At 44.0% G+C, this 17,100-nt stretch overlaps 1 protein-coding gene and 1 long non-coding RNA gene across 3 annotated transcripts; both read right to left on the bottom strand.

The window, feature by feature from the left end:
* Positions 1 to 2,908: 2,908 nt before the first annotated feature.
* LOC139629328 (tripartite motif-containing protein 16-like) lies at positions 2,909 to 7,150 on the bottom strand. Of its 2 annotated transcripts, none has more exons than XM_071491880.1 (2): positions 6,736 to 7,150; positions 2,909 to 6,619 (listed from the first exon to the last, which is right to left on the bottom strand). In XM_071491880.1, the coding sequence occupies exon 2, from the start codon at positions 5,804 to 5,806 to the stop codon at positions 4,133 to 4,135; it is 1,674 nt and encodes a 557-aa protein (XP_071347981.1). In that variant the 5' UTR covers positions 5,807 to 6,619; positions 6,736 to 7,150; the 3' UTR covers positions 2,909 to 4,132. The 2 variants fall into 2 exon arrangements, with proteins under 2 accessions (XP_071347981.1, XP_071347980.1); XM_071491879.1 differs by having other exon boundaries at positions 2,909 to 6,644.
* A 12-nt stretch (positions 7,151 to 7,162) lies between these two features.
* Positions 7,163 to 16,319, bottom strand: LOC139629329 (uncharacterized). Its single transcript, XR_011692944.1, has 3 exons — positions 16,138 to 16,319; positions 12,356 to 12,418; positions 7,163 to 7,234 (listed from the first exon to the last, which is right to left on the bottom strand). It is a non-coding gene; the product is annotated as an uncharacterized lncRNA (long non-coding RNA).
* Between the last annotated feature and the right edge of the window lie 781 nt (positions 16,320 to 17,100).

The raw sequence follows: 17,100 nt of genomic DNA on the forward strand, positions 1-17,100 counted from the left end.
TTCCTGAGAGTCACTGTCACACAGGTTCACTTTCTCTTAACAGAAACAATCTCTTGGCTCTGGAGGAAACCAGATCTCTGCTCTCGTTCACCTGCTGCAGTGAGTGAGACTCGTCATCTCCTGCAGTTCACAACATGTTGTTTACACCCATCCTCATACTTACAGAAAAAGAGGAGAAAAGAGGGAAGTGTCTTTCGGTCTGTTCTGCGCTCCACAAAGAGGAGCTGTTTGTGAGAGACAGGGTGTGTTATCTGTCATTTACAACATGCAATCAGAATGATAAAGTGGAATAGTTTCACTTAGAGCTTTTATATTCAGCTCCCAACATCTAGGCAGCTAATATTATTCATATTTACTAAGTTTCCAGCAAAGTTAATGGAGTTCTGCAGAAGAATAAAAACAGAGCTTCTCATTCTGAAGTTCTGTAAACCTTGATTCTATAACTGATTCCTTAGGCCTGGTGACTGTGATTGTTATTGTTATTAACAATCTGACAGTGAACTAGATCACATTATTTTAAAGTCAACTTGTTTACAAAAGACGTCATCAGAATATTTTAAACAACAGTGAGTCCAACACTACATCAGATCTTTCATCATATGTGTTCAACCTGATCATTGCTGCAGCTGTAACTCCACTGATCCCAGATTTATTTAGGACAATATCAACATTTACCACAGTGAACATAAGTCTTGGACTTTACTGTGTTAACCTTCACATTTTATAGATATATGTGACTTGGCCTCCTCTGTCTCATGTCAGTTAAATTAAATTGAACAGTTAAAAATATCCAGGACACTTTTTAACATAAACATAAAAACTCTTCACAAACATATCTAAAGTACTATCTAAATATAAAAATCTGATTATTGATTGATTATTGATCAAAACATAAACGTTGTTCTGAAACAGCAGTAAGACTCTCACACTCAGTGTTTCCATCTCTGTGTTTATTTCCACTCTCACAGTCAGTTACAAAGTTCACACTCACAGCTACAAAACCAGCATCTAAACACTGTGCAGGAGGAAAATGGTCAAACTGATCACAACATCACAGGTTTGATGATTTCATGTGAACAAATGTACACATGGCAGAGGATATGGAACAATAGTTAATGAACCTACATTTATCAGGTAGCTGTAGTAATCTGATACTTTTCAAATCAAGATTTTACATTAATAAAAACACAATGAGTTTATAAAATACAATGTATTGTTAAAGATGAACCCACTGGTTCAAAAACTTTTCAGCTCATGGCTCCAAACAAAAACACAGCTGTGGCTCTTTGTAATGTTTCATGCATATAAAGGCAAAAATAAAACACAAAGAAGATAATCACTGGCTTATCACTGAGCAGAAAGTCCATTCAGTCCATATGAAGTCCAAAGGTAGTGTTACTGTGACAGTGTTATCAGACTTTGCCATGTTCCAGGATGAGGAGCAGCACGGTGAATTTAAACAAACACACTGACACATCTGCCAATGTGATGTTAGTGACGCTCAATGAAATAAAAGAAAACCTCTCTATTTGTTACAGTCAGTGGTGTAGACACACTAATCTGGGCCCCACACATGTGCAGCCTCTGTGGTCCCCCTCCTCTTCTAATATATTGAGTGATACGTCTGTTCATTGAGCTGAATCAACAAGTAACTGACTCTGGCCCCTAAACTGAGAAAGGATTATTGTGTTACACAAAGACTTCACTGGAATCAGGTTTTATTTGCAGAATTAACAACAGATGAATAACAAGAGAAATTAAATTAATTTCTAAAGAAAAAAATCAAATCACTGTGTAATAATTTTCAGACTTAAAAAAAAAAGACTTTGACACATTTGTTATAAAATAGATCAAATCCATCAAAGATATAAACAAACATAATTGAATCAAGGAGGTCAGTCCAGAAGGACGTGGATGGACCAGAACACTTTTAGGAAACATGATGATTTGAAGTTGAAATAAAAGAGACAAAACTAAAATCAAACATCCAGTGAATGAGCATCATGACAAAGGCCATAATTTAATTTTTTTTTTTTTTTTTTTTTACAAGAGGTGACGACTCTGACAACAAGTGACCCACACAATGTGACATTTGATCAACTTTGCTGTTTTCTTTGTACAACAGTGAATTTAAAATCCAAGTCTCACACTTTACCTGACTGAAGTTAAAGTGTGAGAAGGACTGAAGGCTCTGACACAGCTGCTGACACGTCCTTGATGATCAGGTTGGACTTTGGTGCGGGGTAACACTGTAGCTTCACTGAGATGTGGCAGAGAGGGGGAACCGCACAGAAACTGGGAGTCATCCTCTGTGTGTGAAGCTGTTCACTTTCCAGCTGGGATCTGATCTGCTGCTTCACAAGCCATTCATTAAAAGATGGTTCCCCTGGAGTCCAACCCCTTTACAAAGTCCGCTTCACACAGTTACACCAGTCTGGCTCATATCTGAAGCTCTATATACCAATAAATACTAAAGTTTCTGATCAGATTAAGAACATGGTCTGAAACATGTGGACAAACTGAGCTGAGGAGCTTTAACCTCCACTACATCCCTGCTCAGCAGGATGAAGGCGCCCTCTTGTGTTGTGCATCAGTTTTCAGATTTCAGTTGTTCACCTGCTGTGATGTTCACTGCAGGAAGAGGAGTCACACCCTGTAACACTGATGCTGCATTCAGGTCACATGGGAAAGATGGAAGACAAGAGTTTCCAGTCTACAAATATTATTCACATCAGTCTTCAGGAGGGAACGTGACTTCTTCACTTCTGATTGAGCGACACTGAAACAGTTGAAATCAAAGCTAAAGAAATATATTCATGTTATGGTGACGAGACTGGAGCTGATGCAGGCTGCACAGTTTCCATCTGTTGTTGACTGTTCAACATTTGACTTGTTGTAAAAGCTGTGTGACTGTGGTCGAGTGACGGCTGTGAAAACTTGTCAGAAACAACATAAATCTCCAGCAAACATCAGTTATTGTGTCTTGATGACTTTCACTGAACATGACAGCCTCATTGTGAAGTTTCATCTTCATGTGAATCAACATCACAACAAATAAAATGACCTCAAGTCCACAACAACACAACCTCTCTTGTCTTATGTGCGTCAGGACTCCACTCAACTTCTTCACACTAAAACTTAGTGTGAAACTAAGTAAAGTAACTCTCAACATTTTTCCAGGTTTTGAAGCAACAAGTGAAAGAAAACTCTGCTCATTTCTCTGTGACAAATGTGTTTTAGTGAAGGAAGCTGAAAGGACAGAGACTGACAAATGTTCCTCTGCCCTGAACATCAACACTGTAACACTGTAGTTTTTGCTGCTTTGTCTCATATTAGTTTCACATTTTCTCCATCAGCTTTGAATCAGATCCTGGAATGAAGACACAAGAAAACATTTGATTGATTATTGAGGAAAATCAACTTTATTGATGATGTGAAGCTTCAGTTTGTTCCCACATTGAATCAGTAAAGTCTGTTCAATGACTCTTGTTCAGTGATTTCATGAACAGATTGACTTCATCCACACAATCAGTTTGTTTCATCTGAATCTCAGAGACGGAAAAGAAAAGAATCAATCGCCTCCTCATTGATTATTATCATGATAAAGACATTTTGATAAAACCTCATAGACCTTATTTATTAGTTGATTTAAACAACAATAACATTTGTTCTGACAAACACATCAATGTAAATGTAATTATAGATTTGTGTCTTTACACAGTGAGAATAAAACATCAGTGATAAAGGAAGGTCTGCTGATTTCTCTGTTAAGGCCCATGCAGTGGAAGAGAAACAACAACACACAAATACATCAACACAAATATCCAACAAACATTTAGAGCACAGACAAGTTTGTGTTTTCATGTGGACAAATGTGAGTTTAGGTCAAACAAACATGATGATGAGCAGTGATATCCTCCATGGCTCCAGCTCCACCTGAACAAACTCAAACATCAACACAACCAGAAATGAGAAGAGGTCAAAGTACCACCCATAATGTTTGATTGACAGGTGATCTGTGTGCAGTGCAGAAACACAACAGCAATGAGCTTTTAGCAACAAACATGGAGACAAAATAAAGTGATGCACTGAAATACAGATTTGAACCAACTGCTCCTTAAATGACCTTTGTCTATTTGACTTTACACAACTCAGCTGTGTGTCCATCAAATCCATAAAGCCAAAGTCCAACATAGAGAGGCTGAGTGAATGTGGTCTGGACTCTGTGGAGGAGAGTCATGGTTACAGAGACACTGTAGAAGGACAGAATACCTGCTCTGTGATCCAGGTACACTCCTACTCTGGAGGACTGAGGACCTGAGACTGGAGTGTTGATTTTGTTGAACCAAAATTCATAACTGTTTTGGGAACAATGTAACGCCCAAGATTTGTCATTGTATCCAAATACACATTCATCTGAGCTCCCTGCTCTGCTGATATTCTTGTATGCGACTGCTACAGAAACTCCTCTTCCTCTCCACTCCACCTCCCAGTAACAACGTCCAGTCAGACTCTCTCTACTCAGGACCTGATAATATGATGTGAATCTGTCTGGATGACTAGAATAAGACTGTGGTTGACCTAGTGTTACTTTTCTGTTTCCCTCAGATAATAACAGCCATGTGTTTACTGTGTTTGGATCCAGTGTGATTTCCTGTGAATATTTTAAGAATCCAGCTCTGGTCTTGGGCTCTGGTTGTGGCAGTAAAACATCCACTTGAGTCACTGTCAGTGAGATGTTTGTCCATGTCTCTCTCAGAATGTCCTGTAGTTTATCTCTGAGCTCTGACACAGCTGCTGTCACATCCTCAAAGTACCTCAGAGGATGGATATTGATGCTGGATGAGTCTGTAGATTGACTGAGTGGTAACAGTGAGGGGTAGTTGCGTAGAAACTGGGTGTGATCCTCTGTGTGTGAGAGCTGCTTCAGCTCAGCGTCTTTCCTCTTCAGCTGAGTGATCTCCTGCTCCAGCTTCTCCTGAAGCTCTTTGACTCGACTCACTTCAGTTTCCTGCTGGGATCTGATCTGCTGCTTCACATCAGAGCTTCTTTTCTCCATGAGACGGATCAGCTGAGTGAAAATCTTCTCACTGTGCTCCACTGCTTTATCAGCAGAGCCATTGATAGCCTCCACCTCCTGTTGCAGCAGCTTCACATCTTTCTCTCTGTCCTGGATTCTCTGCTGGATGTTTTGTCGACTCAGCTGGAGCTCTCTCTGCCTCTCAGTCCTTTCTGCTGCAGCTGAGACTGTGTCGTGGCCTTTATGTTCATCCACAGAGCAGAGATAACAGATACACTGCTGATCAGTGCGGCAGAACATCTTCATCACCTCATCATGACGAGAGCAGATGTTCTCCTGGAGCTTCTTGGAGGGCTCCACCAGCTTGTGTTTCTTTAATGGAGCTGCTTCATAATGAGGCTGAAGGTGTTTCTCACAGTAAGAAGCCAAACAAACCAAACAGGATTTGACAGCTTTCAGTTTTCTCCCAGTGCAGACATCACAGGCCACATCTTCAGGTGCAGCATAGCAGTGATCAGCAGGAGCAGCTTGGAGTCCAGTCTTCTTCAGCTCCTCCACTAAATCTGCTAACATGGTGTTTTTCACCAGGACAGGCCTCGGTATGAAGGTCTGCCTACACTGAGGGCAGCTGTGGATTTTCTTCTCATCCTGTTCATCCCAGAAGCTTTTAATACAGTTCATGCAGTAGCTGTGTCCACAGTGAAGAGCCACTGGATCCTTCAGTAGATCCAGACAGATGGAACAACAGAATCTTTCTCGGTCCAGCTGATTTCCTTGCTGCGCCATTTCACCTCCTGAGAGTCTCTGTCACACAGTTTCACTTTCTCTGAACAGAAACAGTCTCTGTGCTCTGGAGGAAAACAGATCTCTGCTCTCGTTCACCTGCTGCAGTGAGTGAGACTCGTCATCTCCTGCAGTTCACAACATGTTGTTTACACCCATCCTCATACTTACAGAAAAAGAGGAGAAAAGAGGGAAGTGTTGTTCAGTCTGTTGTCCGCTCCACAAAGAGGAGCTGTTTGTGAGAGACAGGGTGTGTTATCTGTCATTTACAACAAAGAAAGGTAGAAAGTCCAGTGACTCACTCACCATAGACACTTAATAAAATCCACCATATCATGCATATAAAAGCAAAACATAAAATACAAATAAAACAGTCATTGGCTTATCACTGAGCAGAAAGTTCATACAGTCCATCTGAAATCCAAAGGTAGTGTTATTGTTACAGTGTTATTGTTGAGGAGATGTTGGGGAGAGTTGTCTGTGAACCCTGCAGCACAGCTTTCATAAGCCGAACACACTCACTGTGAAATCTGAATAACTAATACCTAAGTATGATTCTCCTCCTGTCTGAAAAGGCCTCATATTTGAATCAGTGGTGCCCTCTTGTGGTTTACAGAGAACAGTTTCTCCTTTCACTGTGATCAGAACCTTGAAGTGAGTTGAAGTACAGTGCAGCGCGATGAGAAACTGGCTGCTGCTGTAGCTGCTTTTCTGGCTTGCAAGGATGTTGTGGAGAAGGTGGTTGGTATTGTCCAAGATGGCTGCATCTTACAGAGCATGCATCTCTCCACAACAGTCCTCTGTGAGTCCAGACTCCTACCAGGCAAAGGGTGAACAGACACTGAGCGAGAAAAGTCAAATTACAGGTAATGAATGACATATTGCATTCACAAGGCCAAAATCGCATTTTGTGACATCACTGTAATGTTGACCTTTGACCCTCCATGGACCTGGACACCTCGGAAGACAGCGAGCTTGACCCCGGCTGGACACCTGAGAGGTATCACACAGGGCTGCTCTCTCCAGGTGGAACACGGTCGAGTCCTGATCCCACTGCTCTTCCCTCTCACGGAAATGACCGGCTTCATGGAACCACACCATCGCCAGGTGGAGCGAGTCAGGAGGTGACTGAGATACGTATGTGCATATGTATGGTTGGACAACCCACTGACTGAGGCTCCAGCTGTTGTCGGCAAAGAGCCACTAAAAAGAGGAAACAAAAGGGGTTAACTAGAGGCATAAGTTAGCATTATCAGCATTTTACTCCAGATCTCTGCTCTCGTTCTCCTGCTGCAGTGAGTGAGACTCATCATCTCCTGCAGTTCACAACATGTTGTATACACCCATCCTCATACTTATAGATCTGTGAGGGGGAGGGAACAAAGAAGTGACGGAGGTGTAGGTGGAGGTCTACAGGTCAGTGGTTGGCTCCTGTGCAGAAGAGAGGAGAGAGGTTTAGATTAACTTGACTGGACGATTCAAACCAACAGGAAACTGACATCTTTGATTTCAAATGATAAAAAGAAGCGGGAAGATTAGTGGATGGAGAGAAAAAGGGGTGTAGTTTAATTTTAAATTAGAGGAAATACTAAGAGCGAATCATTTGTTTCTGAATCACTAAACTTTTGCTGTGATAAGTTCAACAAGCTTTTGGTTGAAGTTGACTGATTTTTAGGCAGACAGGAGTTTGTCCACTTCATCGACCACATCTGTCCAGGTTTTTACAGTATTTTACAATCACAGGGTCAAAGCCTCATTCAACATGGACACTTCACTGTGTGTCGATGACTTCAAAGTTGCAGAAAGTGTTTTTTTCACAAGACCAAAATAAAATATCAGTTTCAATTTGCAAAACACAAACTGCTGCACTCTGAAACCTGCTGAGGATAACGCCATCAACTTCACTTTTATAAAATGAACTTATGCTAAACATTGAAACATGTAAGAAAACCCAGGGAAATAAACCTTAAACATAGGAGAAGATATGTTGAAAAACACAGTGGCTGATGCTGAGTGGTCAGTTAGAGAGACAGTGGGCAAATTTAGGTCCTACAAAATAAAAATACACAGGTAAAATGATCCAGCAGTTAAATGTTGGTTGGATTATTGTTATGAATCTGATAATAAGGTTATTTTTCTCACCCTGATGTTCACACAGTGAAAAGGGAGCAGGATCAGGAGGATTCCTCTTTACAGTGTGTGTTTGTGTGTAGGAGGGAGGGAAACATTTCAACAGTGACCACGCTGGACAGTTTCTTCCTGCCTTTTGTTTCCCCCCATTTCTTAAATATATTTTCTTCTTCTATGATGGAGGTTATAGTATCTGTCTTTTTCAGTTACAGAAAGTATATTTACTCATGTACTATACTTAGGTACAAATTTGAGGTACTTCACTTGAGTATTTCCATTTCCTGCTTTTATATACTTCCATAGTAAGGGCTTACTTCAAAGAGTAAGATGACCAGTATCTACTGAAAACATATACATTATGATACATACAAAGATTAGACAAAAAACTAAAAATATTCCAAGTAAAGTCTTTCATTCAAAAAAACCTTAGAAATATAATCAACAAAATGTACTGACAGTGTGAGCTGTAAATGTCACTCTGCAGTTAAAGGATATTTTATCTTTTTTTATTTTAACTGGATTGTTAATACTGATGCACCAGTGTTTCAGGGGGAGCTGGTTCAAGTACCTTAGAAACAGGTAGATAGTGTTGTCGTGATCTGCCCCTCTGGGTAATTTACCTGCCTGGATTGTATTATTTCCCTTTTATTTTGAAATTTCTCCCCTTATGTGTATCTGTCCTGTTCCCTGAAGAAACCTGGAGCCTCTGGTTTTTGTAGCTGGAATTTGGTTTTGTTGAGTTTGGTTCACCAGAGTCTGGATTTTATGAGCGTTTGGCTTCCTGTTTGAACTTGTGTTTTTTTACCAGCCTGTTTTTGCTTATTTATTTAATTTTTTTTAGGTTTTCTTTTCAGGATGTTTTCACTTATTAAACTACCTTCAAAACACCTTCCTGCCTTTGTGTGCGTCTGCTTTTAGGTCCTGAAATCCTTAAACTGTGATAAATTTAATCCAGTGTTTCCCAAACTAGGGATTGGGCCCCTCCAAAGGGTCTGAGGGGTCATGAGAAATATGATGGTATTGATTATTAAGGTAATTCACAGTATGTAGACAGTGTTAGATACACATTACTATAAGGACAAACTCCAAAAAGTAGTGTATAGTGTAAGGCACTGCTCACAAACAAAAATGCAGGAACAACTGTGAAAAGGAATTAAAAGGAGTAAAAAAGGAGTAGGTAAACAATTTGTTCTCTCACCCATCGTGACCGTACTGTCGATTAAAAGTAAAAATCATTTCTTCTGGTGAAGCAGAGAAAAAAAAGGAAACTGAACAAATCGAAGGAGTAGGATTATAAAGTGGTGGATATTGCATTTTGTTTGGTGCAAATAAATCAAAAAGTTTTAAAGAAGCTTGAATCTGCTGGATTGCGGCCTTTACAGTCTTTAGACTTTGCGCTGTCTCATTGAAGAACCTCCCTCTGATCCATTATTTTCTCCCTGCATCCTGATGAAGGCATCAAAATTTACATCATGCAAAAAAACACAAACATGTGCATCAAAGTTTAAGACATATTAACTGCCTCTTCCTAAAAAGGCACCATTCATAAAGGGTTTAGAAGCTGTAATTAATGCTTGAGTCCTTTGATCAGTGTACTCTGTTTAAATAAGATGTGTTGGCAATGACATGGCTGTGTTTCTATTCAGTGATAATGCACTGAATGTTGGTAAACCATTCATCATCAGATTATAAATGTCAACTTCAAGTTAAAACACAACATACTGTACAACACACTACATGCTGACATAAACAAGAGCATCTGCATGCTGTCTGATGACCTGCTATGCAGATTTTATTTTCAAAGATCAGGAGGGCGGCGACCAGGACAACGACAGCTTGTGAACGATTTCTGTGAAGGGCTTCAGGGGCTCCCAGAAGGTGATGACCTTCAGCAGTAGTCGGGGAAGTATTCAGATTTTTTGTAACAATACAGTGCATTCAAAACCTCGTTTTGGGGGGGGGGGGGGGGCGAGGCTGGACAGCCCGACCCCCAGGCGGCCCTGCGCCCAGCCATCGGGCTCGTTCAGCCTCGCGCGAGGCTGGACAGCCCGACCCCCAGGCGGCCCTGCGCCCAGCCATCGGGCTCGTTCAGCCTCGCGCGAGGCTGGACAGCCCGACCCCCAGGCGGCCCTGCGCCCAGCCATCGGGCTCGTTCAGCCTCGCGCGAGGCTGGACAGCCCGACCCCCAGGCGGCCCTGCGCCCAGCCATCGGGCTCGTTCAGCCTCGCGCGAGGCTGGACAGCCCGACCCCCAGGCGGCCCTGCGCCCAGCCATCGGGCTCGTTCAGCCTCGCGCGAGGCTGGACAGCCCGACCCCCAGGCGGCCCTGCGCCCAGCCATCGGGCTCGTTCAGCCTCGCGCGAGGCTGGACAGCCCGACCCCCAGGCGGCCCTGCGCCCAGCCATCGGGCTCGTTCAGCCTCGCGCGAGGCTGGACAGCCCGACCCCCAGGCGGCCCTGCGCCCAGCCATCGGGCTCGTTCAGCCTCGCGCGAGGCTGGACAGCCCGACCCCCAGGCGGCCCTGCGCCCAGCCATCGGGCTCGTTCAGCCTCGCGCGAGGCTGGACAGCCCGACCCCCAGGCGGCCCTGCGCCCAGCCATCGGGCTCGTTCAGCCTCGCGCGAGGCTGGACAGCCCGACCCCCAGGCGGCCCTGCGCCCAGCCATCGGGCTCGTTCAGCCTCGCGCGAGGCTGGACAGCCCGACCCCCAGGCGGCCCTGCGCCCAGCCATCGGGCTCGTTCAGCCTCGCGCGAGGCTGGACAGCCCGACCCCCAGGCGGCCCTGCGCCCAGCCATCGGGCTCGTTCAGCCTCGCGCGAGGCTGGACAGCCCGACCCCCAGGCGGCCCTGCGCCCAGCCATCGGGCTCGTTCAGCCTCGCGCGAGGCTGGACAGCCCGACCCCCAGGCGGCCCTGCGCCCAGCCATCGGGCTCGTTCAGCCTCGCGCGAGGCTGGACAGCCCGACCCCCAGGCGGCCCTGCGCCCAGCCATCGGGCTCGTTCAGCCTCGCGCGAGGCTGGACAGCCCGACCCCCAGGCGGCCCTGCGCCCAGCCATCGGGCTCGTTCAGCCTCGCGCGAGGCTGGACAGCCCGACCCCCAGGCGGCCCTGCGCCCAGCCATCGGGCTCGTTCAGCCTCGCGCGAGGCTGGACAGCCCGACCCCCAGGCGGCCCTGCGCCCAGCCATCGGGCTCGTTCAGCCTCGCGCGAGGCTGGACAGCCCGACCCCCAGGCGGCCCTGCGCCCAGCCATCGGGCTCGTTCAGCCTCGCGCGAGGCTACTCCCCCGACTTACTCCCCCGACTTACTCCCCCGACTTACTCCCCCGACTTACTCCCCCGACTTACTCCCCCGACTTACTCCCCCGACTTACTCCCCCGACTTACTCCCCCGACTTACTCCCCCGACTTACTCCCCCGACTTACTCCCCCGACTTACTCCCCCGACTTACTCCCCCGACTTACTCCCCCGACTTACTCCCCCGACTTACTCCCCCGACTTACTCCCCCGACTTACTCCCCCGACTTACTCCCCCGACTTACTCCCCCGACTTACTCCCCCGACTTACTCCCCCGACTTACTCCCCCGACTTACTCCCCCGACTTACTCCCCCGACTTACTCCCCCGACTTACTCCCCCGACTTACTCCCCCGACTTACTCCCCCGACTTACTCCCCCGACTTACTCCCCCGACTTACTCCCCCGACACCATATAGGCTCAAATTAGGGTACAAATGATTTTGAGCTTGTAAAGTCATGTTCACAAATCATTTCAAAGTTTGTAGTTTTAAATCAACCTTTGTAAACATGTTAAATAAATCTGCTTGAGAAAGTCTAGTATGAACGTGGAAAAAAAACTTGCTTGTCGTTAAGAGATTTGTATTTGTTAATTAAGACACTATGTGAATCAAATCTGAACCAATGATCAGTTGAAAGGTTAAAACAGTCAAAGAAGAAAGTGGATGTCTGTGAACAGATACAGAGCAGAAAATTGTGTAAAACTCAGCACTCAGACTGATGGTGATCACTACAAATTGTGATCCTTGTAACTTCACTGTCACACACTGTGTGGGAACATTTGAGCGCAGAGTTTTACAGTTTCCTGCTGTGTATCAGTGAACAGGTTTTGACAAAACCATTTCTTCTCTTACAAGGTCTTTGTTTAACCTCAACACTGACCATGTGTTGTTAGTTTTGATTCATTGTCTCTTTTTTAACAAATACAAATCTCTTTGACAACAGCACTTTTTTTTTTCCATGTACAAACTTGAATTTCTCGTGCTAATTTATTTTACAGGTTCACAAGGGTTGATTTACAACTACAAACATTGAAATTATCTGTGAACATCACTTCACAAGCTCAAAATCATTTGGACACTAATTTGAGCCCATATTGATGTGGGGTGGAGTAACGCTATTGACTTACCATTTCTTGCTGGTTGTGGGGACCTTAAGGTGTGGTACAGGCTTGAGGTGGGTTCTGGCATCACTGTGAAAACACATCAAATTACTTTCCATTAGAGGACGCACAGGGACATTTCAAGCAGCTCTTCATTTCACCGTGAAATGTTTTTGAAGTATATTTTCACTTAAAGGGAGACTTTTAAAAATCTTTCCAGGATTCCTGTTAACAGTATCTGTAGTTGAAGCTGTGTGCGGCCACCTCCTCTGAAACCAGTGGGAGCTTCCTGCATAACTCACACCTGACTATGTTGATAATGGAAAGTGAAATGTGTATGATCTTGTTAAATGGTGTCTCATGGTATTTTAGGGTCTCCTCTTTGCTCTCTCATCAACAGAGTATAATTCGATGTAACGGTGTCTAAGTACCTTTTGTTTTGGATCTAACACAGGATTATATGTGGTTTCTAATGACAGTATAATTTAACTGTAGCCAGCGGTGTCTAATTAGGGTATAACTATGTTTGTTTACTGTCTAATAAAGAGGATATTAATTCTAGTTTTGTCTAATTTGACATAAAGTGCAGCTTGTTATGTCTTATTACAGTACAATAATATAAAGAGTGAATGAGATCTGTATTTGTAATGAGAAAAACAAGACTTTGAAGAAAACTGAACAAATGATGCCAGTGGTGAGGTAACACAAAGACACTGTGTTTGTCAGAATCTGACAACAGTTACAAAGCTGAAAACTGCATAAATCTTTGCACACAAAGTTTCCACACAGCGTGTGATACTGAAGTTACAAGTACAACTTTGACCCCATTTTCACACCTGAAAATGATTATGCAATGAAAGTCCAACCACAAAGCAGAATTCAGAGGGCAGGTGGTTCTGTTGTCTTCATCTCTGCAGCTGAACCTGAAAGGTGGAGTAGATTTTTTAAGTTTGCGCTTTTGTCCATCTTGAAAATCTACCACACCTTTCAGAATCTGGACTCTGCTTTGTGATTGGATTGTCACTGTCCAATCAGATTCAGGGGTTAAAACAGGGTCAAAATGTGTACTTGTAACATCACTGTGTGGGAACTCTGAGCACCAAGTCTGACACAATTTCCTGCTTTGTATCTGTTCACAGATGCTGAAAAATGCACCGTCTTTGAGTTTCCTCCCCACTGATAACGCTTGTTCAGTTTTAGTCACAAACTCTTGTTTTTCTTGTTACAAATCTCATTTGCACTTTATTTTATTGTGCACTAATAAGACGTAACAAGCTGCACTTTGTATCAAGCTACACAAAACTAGAAATAATGTGCTCTTTATTAGAAAGTAAACAAACATAGTTATACTCTAAGTAGACACCATAAACCACAGCTAAATTATGCTGTCATCAGAAACCACATATAATCCTGTGTTAGATCCAAAACAAATGGTACTTAGACACCGTTACATCGAATTATACTCTGTTGATGAGAGAGCAAAGAGGAGACCCTAAAATACCATGAGACACCATTTAACAAGATCATACACATTTCACTTTCCATTATCAACATAGTCAGGTGTGAGTTATGCAGGAAGCTCCCACTGGTTTCAGAGGAGGTGGCTGCACACAGCTTCAACTACAGATACTGTTAACAGGAATCCTGGAAAGATTTTTAAAAGTCTCCCTTTAAGTCAAAGGATGACTTTAAAATGTGTTTTAGAGCAGTCTGAGGCCTTTAAGTCAGGAAACTCTGTCTATGAAATAAAGCATAAAAAGATTCATCAATCATCCATTTAAACTCATTTAATACTGTAAGTACACAAGTATGAAAACTGACTAATATAAATCTAGTAGTTTGAGAACAGCTGGCAAAGGTGACGTTGAATAGCAGCTACAGCTGACAATAGTCAGTCTGTTTTTAAAAACATTTACTGCTGAGCCAACATACACATGTTCACAACACCAAACACTGATCCTTCTTCTTTAGTTTGGGAAGAGGGTTACTCTGCACAAATGTGTAACACTGAATAAACTGAACTGAGAATCCCTGATGATGTCAGTGGGGAGGTAAAACACAGACACTGTGACAGAAGAAGAGCTTTTGTTATTGTCTGTGAACAGACAGAAGAAAACTGTATAAAGCTCACAGTTCTCTCAGGGTGACGCAGAAGCTACATGAAGCATTTTGACAATATTTTTACTCCTGAATCTGATTGGACAGTGACAGCCCAGTCACAAAGCAGGGGCCAATCAGAGGGCAGGTGGTTCTCATGTCCACGGCAGATCATGAAAGGTGGTGTAGCTTTTCAAGATGGACGACAGCGTGGGCTTGAAAATCGACCACACCTCTCAGGATCTGGACTGTGGTTTCTGATTGGACTGTCGCTGTCCAATCAGATTCAGGTTGAAAAACGGGGCCAAACTTGCACTTGTAACTTCACCGTCACTCTCTGTGGGAACTTTGAGCCCTGAGTTTAATACAGGTTTCTGCTCTATCGGTGCACAACAGCACTTCTTCTGTCACGGTGTAGTTGTTTTACCTCACCACTGATATCATTCAATAAAAATATCACTTGTCAGGGATTCAGCAAAAAAACAAAAAATCATTTCAATGTATTCAGTGTTTCTGAGTAACCCTCTCCCCAAACAGAACAATAAGGATCAGTGCTTCATTTCTAGTTCATTCATTTCCTTTACCATGCAAGTGAGTTATAGGAATAAAACAGTGACTTAAACCTTTGAAATTGAAAACAAAATCTGAACTGAAAAAGGAAACAATGGCGTGAAAAACTTGTAATTCTAATATTTTCATCATTACGATGTTAGTTTTTTTTCTTCATGTCTGTGGGGACAGTTTATGTTTTACATCATGTTTCTGTGTCACTGGTTTTGAGATTGAACTTTGTCACCTTTTTGGTGTTTGGGGGAATTTACATCAGAAGCCTGACAGGAGGCCGACCTGGTTCACCCGGAGCTCCCGAACCAAGGTTCAAGGTAAGTTTTTGTCTTTCAATGTGAGAGGAAAAGTGAGGGAGAAGTTAACTCTTAACAGACATGATGTTGTTTTCACAGAGGTCCGCTGGAACAGGCGGTAACGTTGGCCAACACAAGTCATCCAGCTGACGGTGATGCCGCTCAGTCTCCCGCACCGTGAAGTCTTTTGATGAATAAGAGTTTGAGGCCAGAGTTGCTGCTGCTGCACAAGGTCTCATCAAGGTGCTGACGAAAAAGAAACTCAGCATCAAACCCCAGCACAGCAGAGCTCGGTGCCGTCACAGGAGCTGCAGAATCGGCTCCAACCCCAAACCAGACAGAGCAGCAGGAGATCACCAGGTTTAACCAGGTGTGTCAGCTGACGTCAGCGCTGGATCCAGCAAACCTTTGTTAAAACAACGTCACGTCCGTTAAAAGCCAACTTCACCTCAGCGAGGGCCTACGTCAAATAACAGCGACAGGGCGTCAACAACAGTTACCTGCGGTTTGGGAGCTCCAGGTGAATGTGTGGAGGCCATTGCTTTAGTACGCACCTGTCCAACCGGAAGTAATTAATCCTACACACCGCTCCCGCCAACACGGCGACAGGAAGTTAAACTGAAAAATGCTGACAGCGTTTTAAAAAAGTAAATAAATCAAAATAAGACGAAGGAAAAAAACAGGCTCGACACAGAACAACACAAAAATATCAACATTAAAGATTTTAAGATTGTAGTTTTCAATGCCATTGTTTCGTTTCAAGATTTAAAGCCCCTGTTGTCGCCTCATAGTGAGTCCTCCTCCATCAGACAGGATCTCTGACACCGTAAACTGAACACCTGGCGGACTCACCTGTGAACCAGGTAGTTGACATCTGAGCAGACAGGATGTAAGAGGAGGAGGAGGAGAGTCAATGTCGGAGCCCGGCGGGATGGAGACGAGGCGCTGCCGGTGTTTCCCTCACTGCCCGCGGACTGCGCTCAGAGCCCGGGAGGCTCACTGCCGCCATGTTGTTTGTGACCCGGATTTAAAGCTGGGGAGGCGCGAGCTCTGCCCAGTTCCCGCCAGAGGGCAGAGTATAAACAGAGCAGCTCTGCTCTGCTTCTTCTTCTTCGTCTCCTCCTGCTCACCTGCCTTCCCTCATCGTCTCGCGTGTTTCTGCGTGTTTGCTCCCCAGGTGACTTTTCTGGTGCAGTTTGTCATGTGACTGTGGCAGAGCCGAGGCCGAGGCCCAGAGAGCCGCTGCTGAGCCATGAACACACAGGAGAGAGGGAAGCAGCAAACATGGCGTCCAGGAAGAAAACACTGAAGTGACTCAGACTCCATGAGCTGCAGCTGAGAGTGAAGGAGCGCTCACAGGCCATAAACTGCAGGAACAGTCCACAAACTAAAGCAGTAACTGAAGCTCAACTGCAAGTAAAAGTCCAACTGTGCACGAAGCTGAAGTCAGTGACACAGACAACACATATGATCATAGTTTATTCATCTGAAAGCATTTTAATAAAAGTCTTAAATGTCATGTTTTTCCTGTGCCCAAGGACAGTTAAGTCTGTAGTATCTGTCCTGAAGCTGTAAATCACACAGACCCTCAAATGGACAAATATCCACAGACAAATCAAGACACAAGCTTTGTGAAGAATCAGCAGGTGTGTATTTCACTAACATATCGATTAAATGGCATAAGAGACAAATGAAAATGTGGAATGCAGAAATTGCTTTATTCTTTTTAATTGAGCCCCACCCCCCTACATTAGGAGCTACTGAGCACAAGTGAACTATTACAGCAAAAAAACACTCTGGCAGTAAAGACCTGAT

Source organism: Trachinotus anak, unplaced genomic scaffold (genome assembly GCF_046630095.1).
Source record: "Trachinotus anak isolate AG129_WGS33_773 ecotype Australia unplaced genomic scaffold, CSIRO_AGI_Tana_v1 ptg000012l, whole genome shotgun sequence".
In the NCBI taxonomy this organism is placed as follows: Eukaryota; Metazoa; Chordata; class Actinopteri; order Carangiformes; family Carangidae; genus Trachinotus; species Trachinotus anak.